At 49.1% G+C, this 22,315-nt stretch overlaps 1 protein-coding gene across 5 annotated transcripts; it reads left to right on the top strand.

Annotated features, from left to right (window-relative positions):
* Positions 1 to 13,521: 13,521 nt before the first annotated feature.
* Positions 13,522 to 20,389, top strand: LOC100822618. 5 transcript variants are annotated; one of them, XM_024457945.1, is made up of 6 exons: positions 13,522 to 14,352; positions 15,505 to 15,606; positions 18,514 to 18,603; positions 18,760 to 19,027; positions 19,386 to 19,554; positions 19,956 to 20,389. In XM_024457945.1, the coding sequence occupies exons 3-5, from the start codon at positions 18,520 to 18,522 to the stop codon at positions 19,532 to 19,534; spliced, it is 501 nt and encodes a 166-aa protein (XP_024313713.1). In that variant the 5' UTR covers positions 13,522 to 14,352; positions 15,505 to 15,606; positions 18,514 to 18,519; the 3' UTR covers positions 19,535 to 19,554; positions 19,956 to 20,389. The 5 variants fall into 5 exon arrangements, with proteins under 5 accessions (XP_024313713.1, XP_024313709.1, XP_024313710.1 ...); XM_024457941.1 differs by having other exon boundaries at positions 13,523 to 14,352; positions 19,386 to 19,712; XM_024457942.1 differs by having other exon boundaries at positions 13,523 to 13,726; positions 19,386 to 19,712.
* The last annotated feature ends 1,926 nt before the right edge of the window (positions 20,390 to 22,315 follow it).

Consider the following 22,315-nt stretch of genomic DNA (forward strand, 5'->3'; position numbering starts at 1 on the left):
GGCAGTTGTCGGGGAAGCCCCTCCGGCAACTCAAGGTGACCCTGCAGCTGCAGGAGACTATGCCGCCAAATTGGTGGCATATACTAGCCGAGAGCCACCACCCTGGGGGACGGATATTATTCGCTACCTCAAGGACGGGACTCTCCCAAAGGAAGACGTTGTCGCGGAGCGATTTGCCCGGCAAGCTAAAATGTACGCCCTGGTGGACGGAGAACTCTACTGGAGGCATCCTAACTGAGTCATGCTCCTCTGCGTGCCCCAGGAGGAAGCGCGCGCGTTGCTGGAAGATATACATCGAGGCATAAGCTCACACCATGTGGCCTCTAGGGCACTAGCTGGGAAAGCGTTCCGGCACGGCTTCTACTGGCCGACAGCACTAGCTAATGCGGAACAATTAGTCAAGACTTGTGAAGCATGCTAGGTTCACGCCAAAAAGAGGAACCAACCAGCGCAAGCCCTGCAAGTCATCCCGTCCTCGTGGCCGTTCGCGGTCTGGGGGCTGGACATCATCGGCAAACTACTGAGAGCAGTTGGTGGCTACGAGTACCTACTTGTGGCCATCGACAAGTTCTCGAAGTGGGTCGAGGTGGAGCCTGTCCGAGCCGTCACAGCGCAGGCAGCCGTCAAGTTCTTCAAGGACATTGTGTGCCAGTTTGGTGTGCCTAACGGCATCATCATCGACAACGGCACGCAATTCACTAGTGCGATGTTCCGAGCTTATAGCGAAGACATGGGCACTAAGATTCACTTTGCCTCTGTTGCTCATCCGAGGAGCAATGGGCAAGTTGAGTGACCAACGCAGAGATGTTGCGGGGGCTCAAGATGAGAACCTTTGACAAGCTCAAAGGCCACGGGAAACACTGGTTTGAAGAACTCCAGCCCGTGCTGTGGTCACGGCGGACCACGCTGAGTCGGGCGACGGGTCAAACTCCGTTTGCCCTCGTCTACGGAGCAGAAGGTGTGCTGCCCCTCGAGCTCAAGTATGGGTCACCTCGGGTACAAGAGCCAACGCACGCAGAGGATTGATGACCTTACCTTCATCGAGGAGATTCGATGCCGGGCTACTGTACGAGCTGCAAGCTACCAGCAGGGACTCCGTCGTTATCACGACAGGAGAGTCCGTCCCCGGGGGCTCGGGGTTGGAGACCTCGTCCTGCGCCGGATACAAGGAATGAAGGCTGGGAACAAGTTAACTCCAATCTGGGAAGGCCCTTTCCGGGTAGTGCAGGTGACCAGACCGGGGGCTGTCCGGCTGGAAACCGAAAGCCCAATAGTTGGAACATTGAGCACCTACGCAAGTTCTACCCGTGAAACGGTGGTGCCTTACCCACGGGTGACGCTGGGGCAGCGTGCCTCTTTAAGCTAGTGTAGCCGGGCAAGGCCCGATTGTAATCCGCTAGCACAAAGTTGAATAAAGATAAGTGTTACATTCGCAAATATTGTGCTTTGCTATCTGTGAATGCTTCTGTCTCCTGCTCCAGGTACGCATAATTGTCTCCTCATCCTTGGCTGTGAGTAGGGGGCTGCCGGAACCCCGAAAACCAAGCTCGTTGCCGGGACGCCCCGGAACGAGGCCTAGCAGTTGCCCGACCCGTCCGCAACGTGCTACGTGCCAGAGAGGCACCGTGGAAATGTAGGGATGCTCACACCCAGGTCTGAGGTCGACTCTTCTGTGCCCGGGGGCTGGGAGGCAGGAGGTTATCCAGTTTATATTGTTTTTCGTACATTTTGAATTTTTTTTGCTATGTACCTTGGGCACTGCAGGAATCTGACATGCAGGATAGGGATGAGGCGAAACACACTGTGACGCTCGTGGGGCGGTCACGGGTGTCGTCGTCTTGCGAGTAAGTTATACATATATGGCAATTACTTCGAGGCTTGATGCAGGAAACTGAGACAGGGCCCGTGCCTCCACGCGGCGACTGGTGGTCCCGGCTGTGTGGAGGCAAGAACAACGCTTTGGCTATTTAAGGAGACCAGGGCAAGTGCAACACCAGCAACGGGCAAGAAAACAAGAGATGTCGCACAGAGGCGATGGTGGTGCATCCCTCTGCGCTTGTCGCTGAGGGTGTTCCCACCATCGCGGCCCTGCCACATCTCTTATGGAGCGACACCAGAAATGGCGATGCAGTGGGCGAGGGGCGTCGCGAAGGCGCTGTGGTGGTGCATGCCTCCGCGCATGTCGCTGGAGGGTGCACGGCCACAGCGTCCTTGCCACGGCTCTCATCAAGGTGCTACAAGTCCAAAGGGAACGGGAAGTTAAGTATCTCATTTTGGGTCCTTGGTTTTTTCCCTTTAGTAACGCTGGCTTGCTGAGGTAAGCTCTGTCCCCGTGTAGCCGAAGAGTAGGTAGGACGCTTGCGGGGTGAGGACGCCTCCCCATACGTGGCTCATGGGTCCGTCCCGGAGGCGTGCGTGCTGGGGAGCCACTGCTGTTTGGTCCTAGGTTGGCACCGCGGGTCCATCCTGGGTCCCTAGTCTGGCCAAGCATGAGGTTGGCGAGTCCCTGGCTACGCAAGGCTAAAACACGAGAAAGACAGAGCCCCTCCCCGGCAAGCTAGTCTTAGGCAGAGAAGCAAGTAAAAGCAGCATGAGGTTGGTGTTGTCGTCGCCGATCAGCTGGAATTCCTGCCGCACCATGTCGAGCTCGCCCTGAAGGGACGAGCTGGCATCTTGGGCGGCCTTGAGCTGCCCCGCAAGCTCGCGCTCCCGGGAGCGGGCCTGGTCCTGCAGCTCCTTCTCCCGGCGCGCTGAGGCTTCGGCTGCTGTTGCGGCCGCCGCCCCAACTCTCTGACCTCACGGCGGAGGCGCTGGATCTCCAGGGAGTAGCCGGACAGTAAGTCCGTCTTCTCCCGGAGACGCCATTGGAACGAGTCCAGAGCCGCCAGGTGCTCCTCCTCGCTCTTGGCGTGTGTGGCATTCACCAGCTCGAGCTCCTGCTGGTGCTCTTGCTGGAGATCCCACAGCTGCTGGAGGACCTGCGCGTCCGGCACCCCTTGCACAGCAGGCGTTGCCCCGGCTTGCCGCGCCTGCTGGAGCTCCTCCCGGAGCCACTGCAGCTCGGTGCGCTGCGCCCAGTTCCGCCGTTACACGGGCGTGGTGCTGCTGCGCGTCGTTGAAGAAATCGACGAACATCCGCTGATGCTGCTGGATGTTGTCGATCACTTGGTCTCCCTGGTAGAACACGCTGGGGTCGAAGGTGATCCGACCCCAAGTCCGCCCGGCGAGCTCCCCTGCTCCCAGGCTGAAGGCGGCTCCGGCGGAGGAGGACGACCTCGCCGCGACCGTCTGTGACCTCGCGGGTGCGTCGGGATTTGATGGCGCGCCCCTGGCATGGCCGAGCCCCGCTGCTCCCTGCTCGTTCGAAGGGGCGAGCTGGGGGCTCGGGGGCTTCTCCAGGGCACCACCACCCGTCCCAGCTGGCGGAGGCTGCTCTGTGTCGCCTGCCTCAGATGGCGCCCCCTGCATGGCGTCACCTGTGGCAGCAGTCACGGCCCCGGCAGGTGCCGGGGCCGATTGCTGAAGGGCTCGGGCGGAGGCAACCTCCGTCGGAGCATCGTCGTTGACCTCGCCTGTAAGGTTGATGACCCGCCCCTCTGTAGGCGCGGGCGCAGCCGGAGACCCTCCGGCAGCTGCACGAATGGCACCTACGTCAAGCATGGGGATTGACGCGAATAGATAAAGGAAGTGTTCGAACTTGCACGTACCTGCCGCCGGGCGGTGCCCTGCGAGCTCGAATCGGGGACCCTTGGGTCCCCAGCGGCCGCTGCCACCGTCGCAACCGCAGCGTCAGCAGCGTCTTGGTCGCCGCCGCCCGATGCCGGGTGAGGCTTCTTGGTTGGGGCTGCCGGCGACACGCGGGCATGCCCCCTCTTCCTCGACGAACTGGAAAACATAAAAATAGATTAGTCAGGCACAAAATAATTTCGCGAAATCAAAGCTGTTCTGGACAACATTGGACTTACCCCGCCGGCTTGAGCTTGAGCACCCTATCCGCCAGAATGCTCCTCGCCGAAGGGCCGCTTCGCGCGGGGGAACTGTCGGAGTTGCCAGGGTGGTCGGGGCGGCTGCTCCAGCCGCGCCACTGCCGCCGGAGGCCCCAGCCTCCGCGTCGCCGTGAGGCTCCCGGAGCTGTGGGCTGGCCTCCTGCCTGCCTGCCCGCTCTGCAGCGGACCGCCTCACCAGGGGGACGTCAACTTCCTCGTCATCCACCTCTGGCACGACTTCGTCGGCCGCTGGGGGAACGTCGTCGTCGCCTTCGTCGTCGCTGAGGTCTCCTCCGACGCCCAACAAGGAGTCGTCAGAGTCCGAGCCCTCTGCCTTGGCGGAGGCCTGGCCTTGGCCCCCTTTCATCGAGTCGGCAGCCGGCTCCTTGCCTTCCGGGACCTGGGCTGCGGGGGTGAGGGTTGCACCGAGGGGTCCTCCACAATCCACCACTAGTCGCAGAGTAGGAGATCCTAGGCTCCCGGGCTCGGGATCCCGACGTGGAGCGAGTGCGCTCTAGGCGGGAGCAGCCGGTATGGTTCGTCCTCGCCGGTGATACCCGTCACCCAGAACTGCACTTCCTCCGGGAGGAGGTCTGTGCGCTGCAGCCGGGTCCGGTCGCCGGCCCCGGTGTACATCCACGCCGGATGCGAGCGCCGCTGCAGGGGGGCCACTCGCCTCCCGATGAAGGGGCGCGCCACATCCGTGTCCGTGAGCCCGGCCTCACGAAGCGCCTTGATCTTCGCACAGATTGGGGCCAGCTCCTCGTCCTTCCGGTCACGGAGCATCCAGTCGTCAGAGCCCTTCGGAGGCCCGAGGGGCTCCTCGTGGAACTCCTGGAGCTCGTCGAGGCACACCCAGCACTAGTCGCGACGCCACTCATGCTTGATCTTCTTCTTCCCCAGCTCGATGAATTCCGATTTGATCCTGTCGCGGAATCGGAACACCACCCCCGAGGACAGGGGAGCCTTCTTCTCCACCCTCGGGTAGTAGTAGTGGCGGAATAGTGCCACAGACGGCATCACCCCCACGAACGCTTCATAGAGGTGTTGGAAAACAGCCAATGTGAAGAACGACGTGGGGTGAAGCTTCGCCATGATGAGCCCGTAGGTCTCCATGATGGCTGAAAGGAAGTAGAAGTGCGGCGGCACAAACCCAGCAAGGATGAACCTCCCGAAGATCCGGAGGTAGTGCCCGTCGTGCTCCGCTCCGACGGGAAGGACCCGCGTCAACCCGCGAAGGAAAATTTAGCCCGCATTTCCTCCTCCTTCCGTGTCCTGTCCGACAGCTCCTTCTTGCCGGCCTTATCCCCTTTGCTGGTGCTCCCCTTGGGACGGTTCTGGCCCTTGGAAGACATCGGCGGAGGTGGAGAGGTGGTTCGGTTGGAGTTGGGGAGCGGGGAGCTTGGGAGGAGGTGATGGCAGGAGCGAGAGACATTGGGGAGTGCCCCGCCGCCGGCCTTGGGTATTTATCGGGGTTGGCGGACTGCAACGGACACCCCCACGATTGGCAGTAAAGAGCCCTAAAGAATTGGAGATTAAGAGGGGGGTGCGCGACGTGGCCTTAACTCTCTGGTGATTAAGGGGGATAAGGCACGAAATCGTGCGCCTGACCGTTCCGCTCGGAGAAGTGGAACTATAAATGCGGCCCACGAGGCCGGGTGCCAGGGGGTTTCCCCCTTGGGACCCACGCGTCGGATAGGGCGTAGCCCGGCAACCGACCGAGGATAGCACTTGCTGAAAGTTTCAAGGCCGCCGGCCCACGCCCGGGGGCTACTGTCGTACCAGTGGCCCACGGGATCCCACTGATACGGGACGCGTGGGTCGCCAGTGACGGAGCCCCATCAGGAAGGACTCCCGGGAAGCGACGAGCCCGGGAAGCCTGCCTCGAGGAGACGGCCCCTAGTGAAGGTAAAGCTAAGGGCCGAGTACAAGATGCTCATCCCGGGAAGCTGAAGGAACGCCTCCCGGCAACTAGCCGGTGCGCTAGCCGGGAAGGTGCACCCCCGCAACCCGATCGCCGGAGCGATCACCTCGCCCTCCACCGAAGCAAAAAGGGGGTGTTTGGCATCCCCGGTGCCGGAGACTGTGCTCCGATAGATCAACTACCACAAATATAGAATCATGTCCTCTCCTGGTCCTAGGCAATCCCAACACAAAATCCATGCTAATATGTTCTCATGGAACACTAGGGGCAGGAAGAGGGGTATACAAACCGTGAGGCTTCAGCTTGGACTTGGTCTTATGACAAGTAATACACCTTTTGACAAACCTGTCCACATCACGCCTCATCTTTGGCCAATAAAAATTCTCATTAAGCATAACCAAAGTCTTTTCACGTCCAAAGTGACCCATCAAGCCACTGGCATGTGATTCTTGCAGCAATAACAAACGCACGGACGACTCGGGTACAGAAAGTTTGTTAGTTCGAAACAAAAACCCATCATGTATGTGAAATTTATCCCATCCTTTCCCATCCTTACAAAGATTATATGGTGCAGCAAAGTCACGATCAGAAGTATATAAATCACGTAAACTCTCTAATCCAGGAACTTTAACATCCAATTGATTCAAAAGCACAACTTTCCTAGAAAGAGCATTAGTAACCACGTTTTCTTTACCCACTTAGCATGTCGTCGGTTCAACTTAGCTTGGCCTTTCAAATACTTTAAAGGCTCATGATCAGAATGTATAATGAACTCCGTAGGCCATAAATAATGTTGCCAAACCTCAAGAACACGAACAAGAGCATATAATTCTTTGTCATAAACATGATAGATCAATTGTGCACCATTCAATTTCTCACTAAAATATGCAATGGGACGACCCTCTTGCATCAAAACACCACCAATACCTATTCCACTATCATCACACATAATCTCAAATTGTTTAGCGAAATTAGGTAAAACAAGTAAACGTGCAGCAGTTAAACGATTCTTTAATTCATCAAAAGCATTATCTTGGGCTGGTCCCCAAACAAAATCAACACCCTTTTTAGTTAGTTCATTCAATGGAGCAGCAATGGTGCTAAAATCTTTCACAAAACGTCTATAAAAACCAGCAAGACCATGAAAACTTCTAACTTGACTAACAATGATAGGAGTAGGCCAATTTTTAAATGCTTCAATTTTAGATTCATCAACCTCAACCCCATGGGCAGAAACAACAAAACCCAAGAAAATGACCCTATCTTTGCAAAATGTGCACTTTTCCATGTTACAAAATAATTTAGCATCATGCAATACTTGCAAGACTTGTCTAGTATGATCAACATGTTCAGATTCAGTGCGGCTGTAAATAAGTATATCATCAAAATACACAACCACAAATTTTTCCTATGAAATGCCTTAAAACATGATTCATTAAACGCATGAAAGTACTAGGTGCATTAGTTAACCCAAAAGGCATGACTAACCATTCATATAAACCGAATTTAGTTTTAAAGGCTGTTTTCCACTCATCCCCTTCTTTCATCCTAATTTGATGGTATCCACTACGCAAATCAATTTTAGAGAATATAGCAGCACCACTCAACTCGTCTAACATATCTTCTAAACGCGGATTAGGATGACGATATCGAATAGTGATGTTATTAATCGCTCTACAATCTACACACATGCACCAAGTAACATCTTTCTTAGGCACTAAAATAACAGGAACAACACAAGGTCTTAAGCTTACGCGAATATAACCTTTGTCGAGAAACGCTTGTACTTGTTTCTGAATTTCCTTCGTCTCGTCGGGGTTCGTACGGTATGGTGGACGATTGGGCAGCGACGCTCCTGGAATCAAGTCAATTTGATGCTCAATCCCTTTCAATGGTGGCAAACCAGCGGGGACCTCATCCGGAAACACATCGCTGAATTCCTGCAAAACATGAGAAACACTAATAGGCAGCGGGGTTATCTCATTAGTAGAAAGAAGGACACCTTTGCACATAATCACAAAAGGCTCCAAAGTAGGATCCTCACTGAACTCTCTCAAATCTGATTTGGTGGCTAGCATTACTAAGGAATTCGCTCCCTCACCGTTCTGTTTACCACTCAAATTTGGCTTGTGGCACTCGCTCACCGAAAGTGGAGTCGCTCGCTTATCTAATCTCTCACGCGCATTCTCATGATTTACTTCAACTTTCTGCCGTGATTCATTAACAATCGTTGTGGTGTCATCGGACGCAATATCACCTCCTTACCATGCCAATGGAGACTATAAGTGTTAGCTCTCCCATTGTGACGAACATCTCTATCGGATTGCCACGGGCGTCCCAAGAGCAAATGACACACGGTCATTGGAACCACATCACACTCAACAGTGTCCTTATATGGTCCAATCTGAAACTCAACATGCAACATGTGGCTAATCTTCATCTCGCCGGGATCACTAAGCCACTGAATATAGTATGGATTGGGGTGCGGTAAATACTTCAACTTCAGTTTCGTGCAAAGCTCTTTACTAGCTAGATTGTGACAACTTCCTCCATCGATAATCACCTTGCATGCCTTGTCGTGTCCCACAACGGCCTTGGTTTGAAACAAATTGCAGCGCTGCTCCTCAGCCGAGCTAGGTACCACACTCAAAACTTTCGGCATACAAACTATGGTTGGAAGATGTGTAGCATCAGCATAAACAGTAGCATGGGGATCCTCCTCATCTTTCTCAAAAACAGATTCGGGATCAACCTCATCACCGGACTCATATTCACCGGTTTCTTCATTCACAAGCATAATCCTCTTATTGGGGCAATCTCGCTGGATATGGCCTCGTCCGCTACAGGTATGGCAAATGATATCCCTGTTGCGAGCGGTAGAATTAGAGGACGACGCAGAACTAGCAGCGGGCTGCACCGGCTTCTTGGCATTAGAAACAGCAGCCTCGGGCTTGGTATTGAAGGTGCCATGTGACCCGGATGCCGTACTAGGGGTAGACGCACTACTCGCTGTCCGTGGTGTAAAACGACCCTTGGCAGCGGTAGTACGTGCAGCAAACTTCGCATCCTCCGCCAACTAAGCCTCCGCTTCACGTGCTTGATGCAGCAACTCCATGATATCGTGGTATTGGTAATGCCGGACAATGCGCTTGACATTGAAGTTCGGACCAGAAAGGAAACGCTGCATGGTTTGTTCGGCATCTTCACGCACGCGGGCACGCTGCATAATAAGCTCCATCTCCTGATGATAGTCATCCACAGACTTGGTACCTTGCTTCAAATTCTGCAACTTATCATAAAGAGAACGGATGTAGTTGCGTGGAGTAAAACGCTCACGCATCTCTCGCTTCATGGACAACCAAGTAACAATAGCGGGCAATCCTTCCTCTTCTCGTGTTTGCACAAGGTTCTCCCACCATAGCAAAGCATAACCATCAAATTCAGAGGACGCCAACTTGATCTTTCTATCTTCGGTGTACTCATGCATGCGCCATAACTTTTCAACCTTCAACTCCCAATTGAGATACTCTTCAACATCAGTGGAGCCTACAAACTTTGGAATTGTAAACTTGGGCCTGCCCAAGCCATCATCATCACGATGGTGTGGCTGCCTGAAATCACCGTCAACATCACGATGAGCAAATCCACGACCATGCAGACCACCACCACGACCACCCATCCCGCGACCATTGGGAATGTCATGGTGCACTCGGAGATCACGATTGTCTTGCTGAAACCGTTCACGTCGATCGCCATCATCCTCGGATGTGCCTCCTCACGACCATGGACACTCTTGGCATCACCTTGCAACCCTTCCAAAGTGGTTTGATTAGCACCAATGGACCGCTATAGCGTGTCAACCGACTGCTGCAACGCGGTGATAGATTGATGCGTGTCATTCACGGTCTTCTCGATATTGTCCACTTTTAGCTCCATGTTCTGCACTTGCTCTGCGAGGGGATCAATTTGGAGGCTGGGTTGACGCTGAAAGTGCATACGAAGCGCCTCATACTGATAGAACTGGACCGAGGCGGTAGGATCTTGCTTCTTCTCCACATCGTACTGATCAGCGTCTGTAGACATGGTAGACACAAAAATAGCAGCAACCAAGTGTATATATAGGTGGAAATTCTCAACTCACTCAAAACTGAAAATAACAAGGTATCTTACCGTTCCGAAGTGAATTGGAAAAGCTACGTACCGCTGCGGTGGCTGAAATGCACGTGTGTGTGATCAAGCGAATTTTATGGGTCAAGACTATCACACGACAACTAAGGTGTATAAGGTGGAGCTTGGTTGGGATACCTAACAACACCAAATTTACAAGGCCTAGTGCTGATCGTATGGCTCGATTCACACGGGAAACACACACGGTGGAGATAATTGGGGCAAATGCAACTGTATGGAAGAGCTAAAATATGATATATGTCGGAGGTAAGCTCGTGTTGCAATGCACAAGGAGAGACACTAGCAAAAGCTCAAAGGAACAGGCACAAGATTGCTCAAATGATAATTGGGAAAAAAAATTGGATCACAAATTTTCCGCTACAACGGCGGATAGCTAAAAACGATCCCGGAAGTGTAAAAACAGTACAGGCTCGAAAAAAATTCGGAGAGAGTTTCAGGCTCGATTTTTTTTTTGCTCTCCCCTACTCTTTCCTTGTGGCTGAATTCCGGGAACTCAAATCAGATACTGATCAATTGGATCTATTCTTATGGAAAACAGCTCTAAAAAAGGAAACAAGAGTAGCCCGTGAGCAAAAGATATGCTAGTCTCAAATAGATAAGCTTACGCAAAGAAGGAAAAAGGCTATCACTCGGAAACCAAAACCTACTAGGACTCGGCAACTCGGGTCGGCAAAGCAAAACCGACCCCAAGCTGAACTCGGATTGGAAAAAGAACCCGATCTAACTCTTGGACACAGAAATAGCAAACCGACTCGGAGTAGGACTCGAATACAAAACTGATCTCGGCGACTCCAACTAGAACAAGGATAAAAGCAATCTCGCCGATTGCTAAAGGACTCAGAAACAAGAACCTAGACGATCTACTAAACGGAAGAAAAAGTTACGCAAAGGAAAACGACCAGCAACTAAACACAAGTAAAAACGGTGCAACTAAGGCTATGGCAAAAACTAACCTAACAATTTTTGTATGGCTTTTTCTAGATAGGACGAGAAAAAAAAACAAATCTAACTACGGGTAAAATTATGCTCACCGAGTAAACACTAGAAATCTGATACCAAGATGATAAGGGGTGGCCCGATCTTCCCAGAGAGCAAAGTGGATAACTTGTATGATTCTACAAATCTTCCGGCTGTTCATCCGTCGCCGCACGACGAACTTGCAACCCAATGGAAATTCGCAACACCACACACTTGCGCAGTAGTTCGCCGACCACAAGCGGTATCGCAATCTTCCAATTCCCAGCAGAACGACAGATTGCGCTCGAACTTTCAGTAGATAACAAACACCCTATCGAAACGAATATGGTGTGTAGGTTTCCAGATGAATGCTTCTCGCAATCAACAAGAGTCTCAAAAATAGCTAAAACGTGGTCTAACTCTAACCCTAGACGTACCCCTTGTATATATAGGCAAGGGGCAGCCCAAACACACAAACGGACTCAGACTTAGACTCAAACTAGGTTCGACTCAAACTCATACAACCAATCCGAATAGGACTTGGCATAAACAAGGACTCGCAGGTCCTGGGCGCCCCTTAGACGTGTCGGGCTCGTCGTAGGCTGTCCTGGTGCGCCTCATACTCATACTCAACTTGTGGTGGGCAGATCATTCTTGTCGTTGGCTGCCCCTTGCACCCAACTTGTTCTTCTAGCGATCTGTATCCTCCATCTTCATTTGTGGTGCGCCTGCCTCCCTCTCCTCCTTCGCGCATATCTTGATGTTGGATAACAACACATGATGATTCTCGCACGCGGCCTCCTCTCCTCCATGCTCCACGGTTGCCTCAGCCTCAAACCTGATTACACAAAGATATAAAGACTTAGGCAGTATAAAATTCTCATCAATATAAACATTAGGTGCAGCTAAGAGTGAGTTCACCTGTTGTTCTAATAACTTGGCACGTGCTCGTGTAATTGGTCCAATGCGTAGATCATTGGGTTTATCTTGACAAAGATGACAAAGGACTTGGGATGCCCTCATCATCCACTGTAGTTTACCTTCATACAAGGTTACACATATAAATAGTGGAAACACATAGACCTTCTGCCTAGCTAATCAAATTAATTAGCCTGGTGAGACAACATATAAATGAGCAAGCATCTTGCGACATACAACACACGTGGGTTTACAAAATCCTGAGTTCAATCTGCATATAGTACTCAGGTCCACTATATGATAGGCCACGTATCAAACAAATAGAACTCTTCATCCATGCATGTACAACAAAATTATATGTGTAGTCTTATAGCACATATCCATATATATCTTGGGATGCTATTTTAGCCAATTGATTAGCCGTTTAAATAAATTATATATGATAAAACTATATGATTGTTAACCAACTAAATGGATTTAGCACCCATACATGCATATGTTATATCGATGATATATATAAAATAAAATATGTCATCCCATATGAACAAATTATAATTACTATGCTACTCATATACATGGTGGCATAAATAAATTTGAAGCTTCTTTGAGCACACCGATGCCGACGACAGCGAGGAGGAGTTTTATTTCCATAGATTTAGAAAATGTGTTGCAATATAATGTAATAGATGTATTGGAATTTCTTAATCAGAGGTTTTCTCTTGGGAGATGTAATTAACAGAATTTTTATGTAAATGTAAGAGTTCTGGAAATAAAGAGCCTGCAATGTTTGATCCCTTATTTATTTTGCACATTACGCATTTAATTTATACTATCTGTCTCTATGACGTGGACGCGTATTTCCCGCCCCATTTTCTGTCATCATTTCTCCACCTCTCCCAAGCCTCAAATCTTCCATCTATTTGAAGGGATTTTGTGGATCTAGTTGGAGGACTCATTTGTTGACTTCCTCCCTTGTTCTTCCTCTTTAATTTCTCCAAGACATTTGTTGATTTGGGTGAGATTCGGGAGAGAGTGATTTGAGCATTTCTTGAGTTCTTACCTTACATTTGGTGCATCGGTTTGAGCTCTCCACCTTGATTAGTTCGAGTGAGAGCCCGTGAGCTTGTTACCTTGGATGTTCACCTCCTAGACGGCTTGGTGTTTGTTGCCCCGGTGACCTCTTTGTGGAGAGTGAAAAGGCCCGAGGTTCCTCTTTGTGGGCTTTGTAAAGTGGTTGTGGAGCTTGCCATCTCCGGAGTGGGGAAGAAACTATCCCTCTTAGTGATCGAGCTCCTACTTTGATGCGGGAGGCTCAGGGAGATTGGGTGTGCCCAGATGAGGCAGTTTTTTTTTTGCAAGTGTTTTATTCAAAAGGGTATCTGACATGTGGGCCCATGCCACGTGGCAAAGGTCAGACCGGTCAAAGAGACACATACACAAGTAGGATCTGCGATGAACCACCACTAATCAAAATATAGGACATAGATGGCATTTTCTAACACCCAGAACTAAATTGACACCTTTGCCAAACTAGAACCGCGGTTGCATTTTACTCCATTGTCTTTCTCTGGCGGCTAGGTTTCCGCTGAGAAAAACATCTCGCGGCCGAGCGCCCCGACGGCCCAACCCCCGTCGCTCGTCTTCCTCCACGAGCGAGCGCCGCCACCCCCTCCCTCCCCGTCCCGCTGCCGAGCGCCCCAGCCCCCACGCTCCGTCGCTCGTCTTCCTCCTCGTGCGAGCGCCTCCACCGCAGGTATCTATGTCCCCTTCAATTCTCTCGTTCCCGACCGTTTCTCCTCCCATCACCCCACGAACAGATCCCGCCCTTTAGGTTGCCGTTGCATCTCCTTAATCTTCCCCAATTCGTAACTGAGCCAAAAATCAAGGTAGGGCGGACCTTGCCCTACCGGGTCCTCCGCCCTTGCATACAACCATTTTTTTGTCAAGTGCTGTTGCACTTGATTGAAGATATGAGTTGAGAGCATCAGGTCATTTGAAAAACCCACCAGCAATCACGTCATCCCATCAAAATATCACAGCTGACAGGCACCTGCATGCCTAGAAAAAGTAGGAAAGACAAACAAATCACCTGCATCCCATCAATACCTGCATGCCAATTGCAACCCACTGACAAACAAGTCACCTGCATCTCATCTCTCCGGTTACTGGCGAAGGGACCAAGAAGATGGATCGGCCCTAGTGGATTTGGATGGATTGGCCCTACTGTTTCAAGAAATGGAATGCTTGGCGTTGGCAATGATCTGGTGGAGGTGCAAGAAAGGGATTATGTACTACATCCATTTCGGTATACAAGGACCATCTCCAAAATCGCTGTAAAAAAAGGCCTAGTGAAGTGTTGGACCAAGCATTAAGTCTCATGTATTAACTACTCCTCTCCTTCATGCATTGGCTAGTAAAAAACTTAGTAGAACATGCATTTGGATGGTCTGAGATGAGAGTTGGTGGGAGGAGAGAATTTCCTTGTATATTGAAATTTCAGAATTTTAGAGAAGGGCCTTGTATTATACCGAAAGGGAGTTTGTAACATTTTAACCTTAGACCAATCCATCATTGAAAGAAGCCAGCAGAGGGATATTTTTTTTGGCAGAAAAGCAATTGTGAAAAAGTAGTGTGTTGTTAAACTGTGCAAGTTTGTAGGCAGAAGTGTCCAAGTCCTTCTAGACCAAGATTTTGCAAAATGCATTGACATCCCCGATATCTGGGCTTAATTATACATATTTCTATCTGAAATATATTAATTCCCACAAGATTGAAGTACTTTTCTGCCATTCGATACGATAAAACATAGTTTCTCCTATTCAAGTACTCTTTTGCACAACAGATTTACTTGCTACCTTGTCTATTAATGCTACTGTATGATCTGTTTGGAGGAACACTAAGCTTTAATTTGGGTCATCAATTTGCTTTTAACTTCTTTCTTTTCTGAAGAGATGTCATGGCATTGCTTCTTGACAGCATCAACATAGATGTATGTTTACACTCCAAAGCAACTTCTAAAAAAATGCTCCAAGTTGGTAGCTGAGAAGTTTGGTAGGTTGATTTGGGTAATCCATCCTGAACTTGAGAAAGCATCTCGTGCAGCTGCAAAAACATTCCAAGTTAAGCAACCTGTGAATTAGTGGGTGGGAACTGGGAACAAGCTAATGCAAAAATGCTCCAAATTGTGCCGCCGCAAAAATGCTCCGAGTTGTTAAGTGACCGGTCAGATTTGTTTGTGTTTCTTCAGTTACCATGTGCAGTTAATGAGGCTTCAATTATATGTTCTAGTTACCTTCTGTTGTGCAAATCATAACATTGCTTGCTGATATTGGTTGGTTACCTTCCGTTATTTTGGCCTTTTTTTTGTAAAGAATGCACGTGTAACTTGTCTTTGTGTATGGTGTGCTTGTGATTGCTGATGTTACATTTTTCTTTGTAGCCTCTTCTAGTTTCAGTTACCATATAAAGCATGCATGTTGCAGGTTTAAACCCATGTTTTGACAATGGTCGTGCTTGTATATGCTTCTTTAGGTGAAATCCGTTGGCAGCTTGGCTTCGGCAGCTTCGGCCATCATCAGCGGCTCGGTTTTGTCAGCTTCCGCCATCGCTTCCGGCGGCTCGGCTTTGTCAAAGGTGAGCATTCTTGTGTTTTATTGTGCTTGATACATGTGTCTGTGAGGAATGATACCTTGCTTTTGTTTGAGGAATGATTCTGTACATATATCTGTAAATGCTACTCACCTACTGTTCCTAACAAAGAAAAAACTCATCTTATAATTCCTCTTCCTTGATTTGATTCTCGATCAGTTGGAGATTTCTTGGATCTTGCTTGGTCATTGGTGGTGAACTAGCATAGCTTAGCTAGACTGCTACTGCTAGAATATGCTTACTAATTAATCATTGGTGCTGGTATCTTGTGTATGCCTGTGCTTTTGTAACCTGTGGTGGTATCTGGAGTGGAGTCCAACGCCGAACAGATCGCTAACTCCAGACTGTAGAATCAAGGAGTCAGGAGCAGAGTTGCAGATTTCTATGAGTGGAGGGAAAATGAACAGGCTAACTATCTACAAAATCTCATTTTCGGAATCCATAGAATGCCCCCAGCCAACCAACCCTGACTGTGTTTCTCTCTAGGCATATCTGAAAGCTGAGCGATGGTTTAAATTTTCAGAATTTTGCGCCTCCTTTTTACGGATGGTTTCCTTCAGTTTAGGCAAGAATTGTCGTTACAAAGTAGTCCCTCCGTTCCTAAATGTAGGAAGTCCTAGCTTTGTCCTAGAACTTCGTAAAATTTGACTAGGTTCATAGAAAAATTATGGAACGGAGGTAGTATATGCAAGTCTTATAGCGTTGCCGTTGGAGAGTAATAGGGTGAGCACTAAGGGTGATTTTTTACGAAACCTCGTAGTAAACTCGATATATTGTCTTGTCTTTTCTTACTGTTTTTTCTGCCCATTCTCTTTTGCGGACGCTTGCCATGCCACCCGCAATGCATTGCAAACCTCAGCGATGGAGAAAGCACATGGCGAGCTCCAACACTATGTTTTCATTTTGCATGCCTCTGTCTTTGTGTTGGTGAAATTTCTTCGATGTGATTGATTAGATATTTTGTCGCCTCCGGCTGAGTTACAATGGTTTGGGGTACAAGTACGACAGGTTCAGAAAAAAAAACAGGTTTGAAAAGACATTTCTCTAATCAACATTTTTCAAGGTTTCGTCGATATTTGAATTTACGGATGCCACAGAGTTGAAAATAGTCAGGTTGGTACTATAGATGGCCAACGAGCCGGCCCGGCCTGGCTCCGGCCCGTCTTAGAATAAAGGGGCCGGGTCGGGCCGGCACCAAACGGCCACCTCGAGGCCCAGGCGCAGCACCAAGCCGGGCCAGCCGGGGGCCGTTAAGGCCCGGCAGGGCCTGAGACAAGCCCACATGGCATAAGGCCCAGCTAAGTATAAAAAATAAAAAGAGTCGAGGACGAGCAAAAATTGGACTGATAATGGGCCAAATTATTGGGCTAGGCCAGATTTTTGGGAATTAATGTGCCAAATATAGGAAAACTAGAAAAAATAAGAAAAAGTAGTCGGGCCGGGCCGGCCGGCCCGTGTGCCTGAGGCTGAGGCCCAAGCTCGACCCAGGTTGTGCCTCGGGCCAGCGTGCCCCGATTAAATCTGTGCCGGGCCAGGCGCAGTCAGGCTAAGCCTGCTGGGCTTTCAGGCCTCCTCGGGAAGCATGGCCTGGATACTGCATACCTCCTGATACGGGAACAGCCTCCGACCTGCATCGTTTCATTCTCTCCCACTATTCCTGGGTGCCGCCGTCGACCCTGGCCGGCCTGCTGCTGCCCTCTCCGGTCTCCACCGTTCCTGCTGCTGCGTCGCCGAGGGCTCACCTCCGCTGCCACCCGGACCACCTCTGCTGCTGCCCTGTACGCCTCTCTGGCCATCGCCGTCGCCTCCGCTGCTTCTCCCTCACCACCTCTCCGTTCTCCGCCGTTGCCGCCGAGCAGAGCAGGTCAGCTTTCCTTCCCATCCCTCCTCCTCCTCCTCCTCCTCCTCCTCCCTCCGGCCTCTTCCCATACTGATCTCACCTAAACCCCCTTATGGTTCACTGCTGCCATTTTTTTGAAATAAAAACCTTAGGGGAGGCTCTGACAGTATAACTATATATATAAACAACTGTATAAAGAATAGTCACAAGAGACCCAGATTAAGTCACAGAATTCAGGGCTGCAAGCCATTCGAAAAGAGCTATCCTGGACTCCTCTTTACGCCTAATACTACCTCCGTTGCTAAATATAAGAAATCCTAACTTTGTCCCAAGTCAAACTTCTTAAAGTTTGACCAATTTATAGAAAAATGTGTCAACATCTAGTATATCAAATAAGTATATTATGAAAATATACATCGTGATGGATTTAATAAAACTAATTTAGAGTCGCAGATGCTGGTAGATTTTTCTATGAACCTAGTCAAATTTTACGAAGTTCTAGGACAAAGCTAGGACTTCCTACATTTAGGAACGGAGGGACTACTTTGTAACGACAACTCTTGCCTAAACTGAAGGAAACCATCCGTAAAAAGGAGGCACAAAATTCTGAAAATTTAAACCATTGCTCAGCTTTCAGATATGCCAGGCTACAGTGATGAACACCTCCATGAAGAAGGGTCTTCTGAAATCCAATTCTGACCCAACATCGGGCACTCATGAAGAATTACCTTCCCTATTGCAATGCCTTCTCTCTATCATGTCTCTAGTGTTTAAACGATCATGAAACAGGAGCCAGGAAAACCCTTCAGTTTAGGCACACGTTTACTCTTCCAAATCCATGCAAAGAGTCTATTGCTAGCATTGATAATTGCATCTATTTCTCTTATCTATTTAATTAATTCATTTATCAAACAGTATGGCCATTTGGTAAATTTCATTTGTTAAGACAAATACAATTCACCTCCTTCCCTAAGACAAATACAATACAGAGATAGTTGCATTATTCTTAAGTAATTTTGTATATAATTAAAACAAGTTGACATTGTTTGCAGTTTATCATGGATCCCAACATGAAGCAGCTTCAAGAGGCTCTTGTTGACATAGAAACGGATGCAGAGCAACTTCTTCTGGCAAGGCATCAGGTCTTTATATGCTACTGACTCATCTTATTCATGTCACAAGTCTAATTACTGGATTGTTTTGATTTTTTTTTCTCGAGCAGGGGGGAATAACGCCCCCTGACTTTTCAATTAAGTGGGTGAGTCGTATTTGTTTGATTTGATCTTGTGTATGATCAGCTAGTGGAGAACGACCGGATGAGGAATGCTAACAGGGAGGCCCTGACAGCTCTCCGTAAAAGAGCCAGGACAAGTAAAACTAGTGTGCCATCTCCATTTGAGATCATAATGAAAGAGATGGAAGGATCCTCTGGCAAACATCTGGTAAAGGAGATATGCCCAACTTGTGGGAATCATGACCCCAAAGAAAATACCTGGCTAATGTTTCCCGGGTCAGATATTTTTGCTCGTGTTCCATTTCATGTAGCGCACACTGTTCTGGATAAAGGTACCTTCTTGGATCTTGCCTGCTCGTTCCCTTTGTGTGTTCTAACATGCATTTTCCTTGCAACCTGTTTTGAATGCAAACTGTGAACATGGCTATATCACAAAATTTTGCTTTAGTCTAATGCTTGTTTATGTTCACCAATGCCATCTCTGGTGCTCGTAGCCCTCTTTGTCACTGCATGGACCCTTGAAATTGTTTTTGCTAAACTTCTGTGACAGTTTCAAGAACTTTCTGTTGACGGTTTCTTGTTGGTGACATTTTCCGTTTTTGTGCAAAACTAGTACTCTTTTTTGTAACCAACTATGCTTGACAAGCTAGTTGAGATGATGCTTATGATTGCAATTTTCTAATGATGCAGATCAAGAACGTCTAGACTATGACACCAAGAAGCTGCAAAGCTTTGTCAAGGAGAAATCATTTGTGATCTCGGAGAAAGGCGCCCTTGCGGACAAAATCAGCCCAGGCATCGTGAAATCCCTCGTCAGCCTTACGGATAAACCCAAGTAGGCACGTGCGACAGACCAGAGGTCAGATCATGTTCACTGGGCCTGGTCTTCAAAGAACTTGCACTAAAATGAAGCTTCCATCGGGCTCACCAACGTGTTGACAAGCATCTCCAATGGTGTTTTGGGAACATGTGGCTTAGTTTTGGTGTGCTGCGAACATTAGGCTGCTGCTGACAGAAGTAGGCAATCTCTAACCCTTGTTATCACCATGCGATGATTTCCTGGACCTGTAGCTATTTTACATTTAGCCATGTCGAAAATTCCATGTGCAAATAGTACTAACTATGGGAAAGAGTGTTTCTGTACTAGCCCGAAAACTCTTTCCCCCATTTGTGTTTCTTAGTCTTATTCTGCTCCTGTGCATAATTCCATTTTGTTCATGGAATAACCATTTTGCTCCGGTCGCGGCGGGGGTGCTGCAGGTCGCGGCAGCAGTGCAGCAGGCGCAGCGGCGACGGTGGAGGAGCAAAGCGCCATGGAGCAACAGCAGGCAAGACGGCAGCAGAGGTTTTGATGTTGATTTGGTTCCTCGGCCCTTCATTTTTAATCGCTCATGATGGATGTGGTTGACTGAAGATGATGGATTGACGATGTGTTACAGCTATATGCTTACTGATCTTGTTGTATGTGCTTGCTAATCTGATTAGTACCCGTCTTTGTTGGTTGTTCGTTCATTACAACTTAACACTGGCTGGTTGTAGTTAAGATTCTGGGATTGCCGATAAGAAGCAGCAAGAAGTGAATATGGGTTTTGGACGACTACTGCCATGCGGTGTCCTAACTAATTGTCATATTGTTGAGTCGCGTCATATCTAGCTTTCCGGGCTGGGATATAAATATATTACTATCTATTAAATTGGCTATTCCTCTACTATTTATTAAATTGGAGTTGGTGGTGTTGGTCGTGGGCGCCGTACGTCCCTCGAGCGACGTGGCCGCTGCATCCCTCCGCGTGAACCGCCGCCTCCCTCCGCACGCGCGAGAGACCGTGCCTGTCGCTGTCCCACATTCTCCATCCCACGCCTAACGGAAAATCTCACGCGCTTCGCCGGCAGCTCTCCACCTCCTCCTAGGCGCCGCCCCTGGCCCCCTCAACACCACGCCACCGCCCCTTTGCGCTTCTCCCTCATCGGCGATAGATGATGTCCCCCTCCTATTGATCCCGCGCTGCCTTCTCTCGCTTCCATCCGTGCGTCCGCCTCAACCGCCACCCTCGTATCCATCTCCCTCGCAGCCGCCACAAACGCCGCACCCTTAGCATCTGCCTCCCTCGCCGCTGCCGGTGTTCGCATCCATTTCCTTCTCTGCCGCCGCCACAAACCTCGCACCCACCTGCAGCCTCAACCGAGCCCATGAGCTCATAACGTCTAAGAAGCTTTCCCACCTGAAGTCCTCGTGCAAACTCCGATGCGTGCTCGCCCAGTCGCCCTCCTCTCCAATGCCAGCCTCTCCCACTCGAAATTAGTCAATTACTCACATCCTCGCTGCCGCCGCTGCTCCTCTGCCCCAGGGTGGAAACCATCTTTCCCCGTTTCGCCACCTTGCCCCTTGGCGGCTGCACATTCCTGTCCGTGCCGAAGATCGCTTGCTTCCTCCTGGCCGGCTTTGTGGCCCTCCGCTCCAGGCATCACCCTTCTTTGGTTCCTTCAACCAATTGATGAAGAAATGTGTTGGTTTCTTTCCAATAGTTAGTACTCCCTCCGTCTCTAATTAATTGACGCCAGTTTTTTTGCAAAAAAACACCTGTAAATTTCCGAAATAAACCTACGGCTCACATTCTATTGAAACTTTTGCAAAAAAGCCTAATTTTTTTTGAAATTAACGTGCAGTCCATGTTTAATTGAAGACGTGGACTGCAGGTTTATTTCGGAAATTCACAGAGGTTTTTTTGAAAAAGGCCGCGCCAATTAATTAGGGACAGAGAGAATAGCTGCATGATGTGTTTCCAACCAATTATGGCGAGAGGATTAATTTCAGCAGAACCGAACAAGGTATATTTCAGTCACAAGGTCGCTTTTCTTGGGATCCCGTATACTTGTGCTGCTTATTGTGCTAGACAGATGCCTCCTGAAAACCCAGACTTTGATATCTTTCACACGGAGATTTGGACGTCCACAATACCTCATGATCTGTTAAATGATTTTTTTTAGAAACACGGTACAAACGCAGACGCTGACACATGCGCATACACTCATCCTTATGAACGCACACACGCACATCCTACCCCTATGAGCACCTCCGAGAGACTGAGATGGCAATGTCAATAGTTGCGTACAATTTTCAGTTATGAAAAAGAAAAGGATTTCTCCACTCCCAACTCACTGCATGCTGTGTTTCCAGCTGCTGAAACACAAGACGGTTTGTGTGAGCAATTGTTTCTTTGCTGAAATTAGTAGACAGGTAAGCACTGTTTCAATGTATTGTTTTTCTATTTTGTCGGCATTTGGTAGTTTTTCTTTGAGGCTCATGGCATGTAGTCATGCACCAAGGTTGTTATCTTAATCAAACAAACTGCTGGTGATGATTAGTATGCTTGGAACCCCTAAGGCTGATGTTAGAGGGAAAGTGCCCCGAGTCATTGATACTCTGTGTGCTCAGCCAAAGTACAAGCAGGATGATTTTTAAGTAGAAATCCAATCCAGAAAAAAAAAGCTCTCAAGGTTACGGTCGGTAAGCATGTATAAATCTGTTGCCGCTTCTAACTCTTTTTTAATGGGTGAAATGAGATAGAGAACTAAAAAAAATTAAGCGATTTAGTCTCAAAACTTCTTTCACTAGGTGA

Source organism: Brachypodium distachyon, chromosome 1, assembly GCF_000005505.3.
Source record: "Brachypodium distachyon strain Bd21 chromosome 1, Brachypodium_distachyon_v3.0, whole genome shotgun sequence".
NCBI classification, from domain to species: domain Eukaryota; kingdom Viridiplantae; phylum Streptophyta; class Magnoliopsida; order Poales; family Poaceae; genus Brachypodium; species Brachypodium distachyon.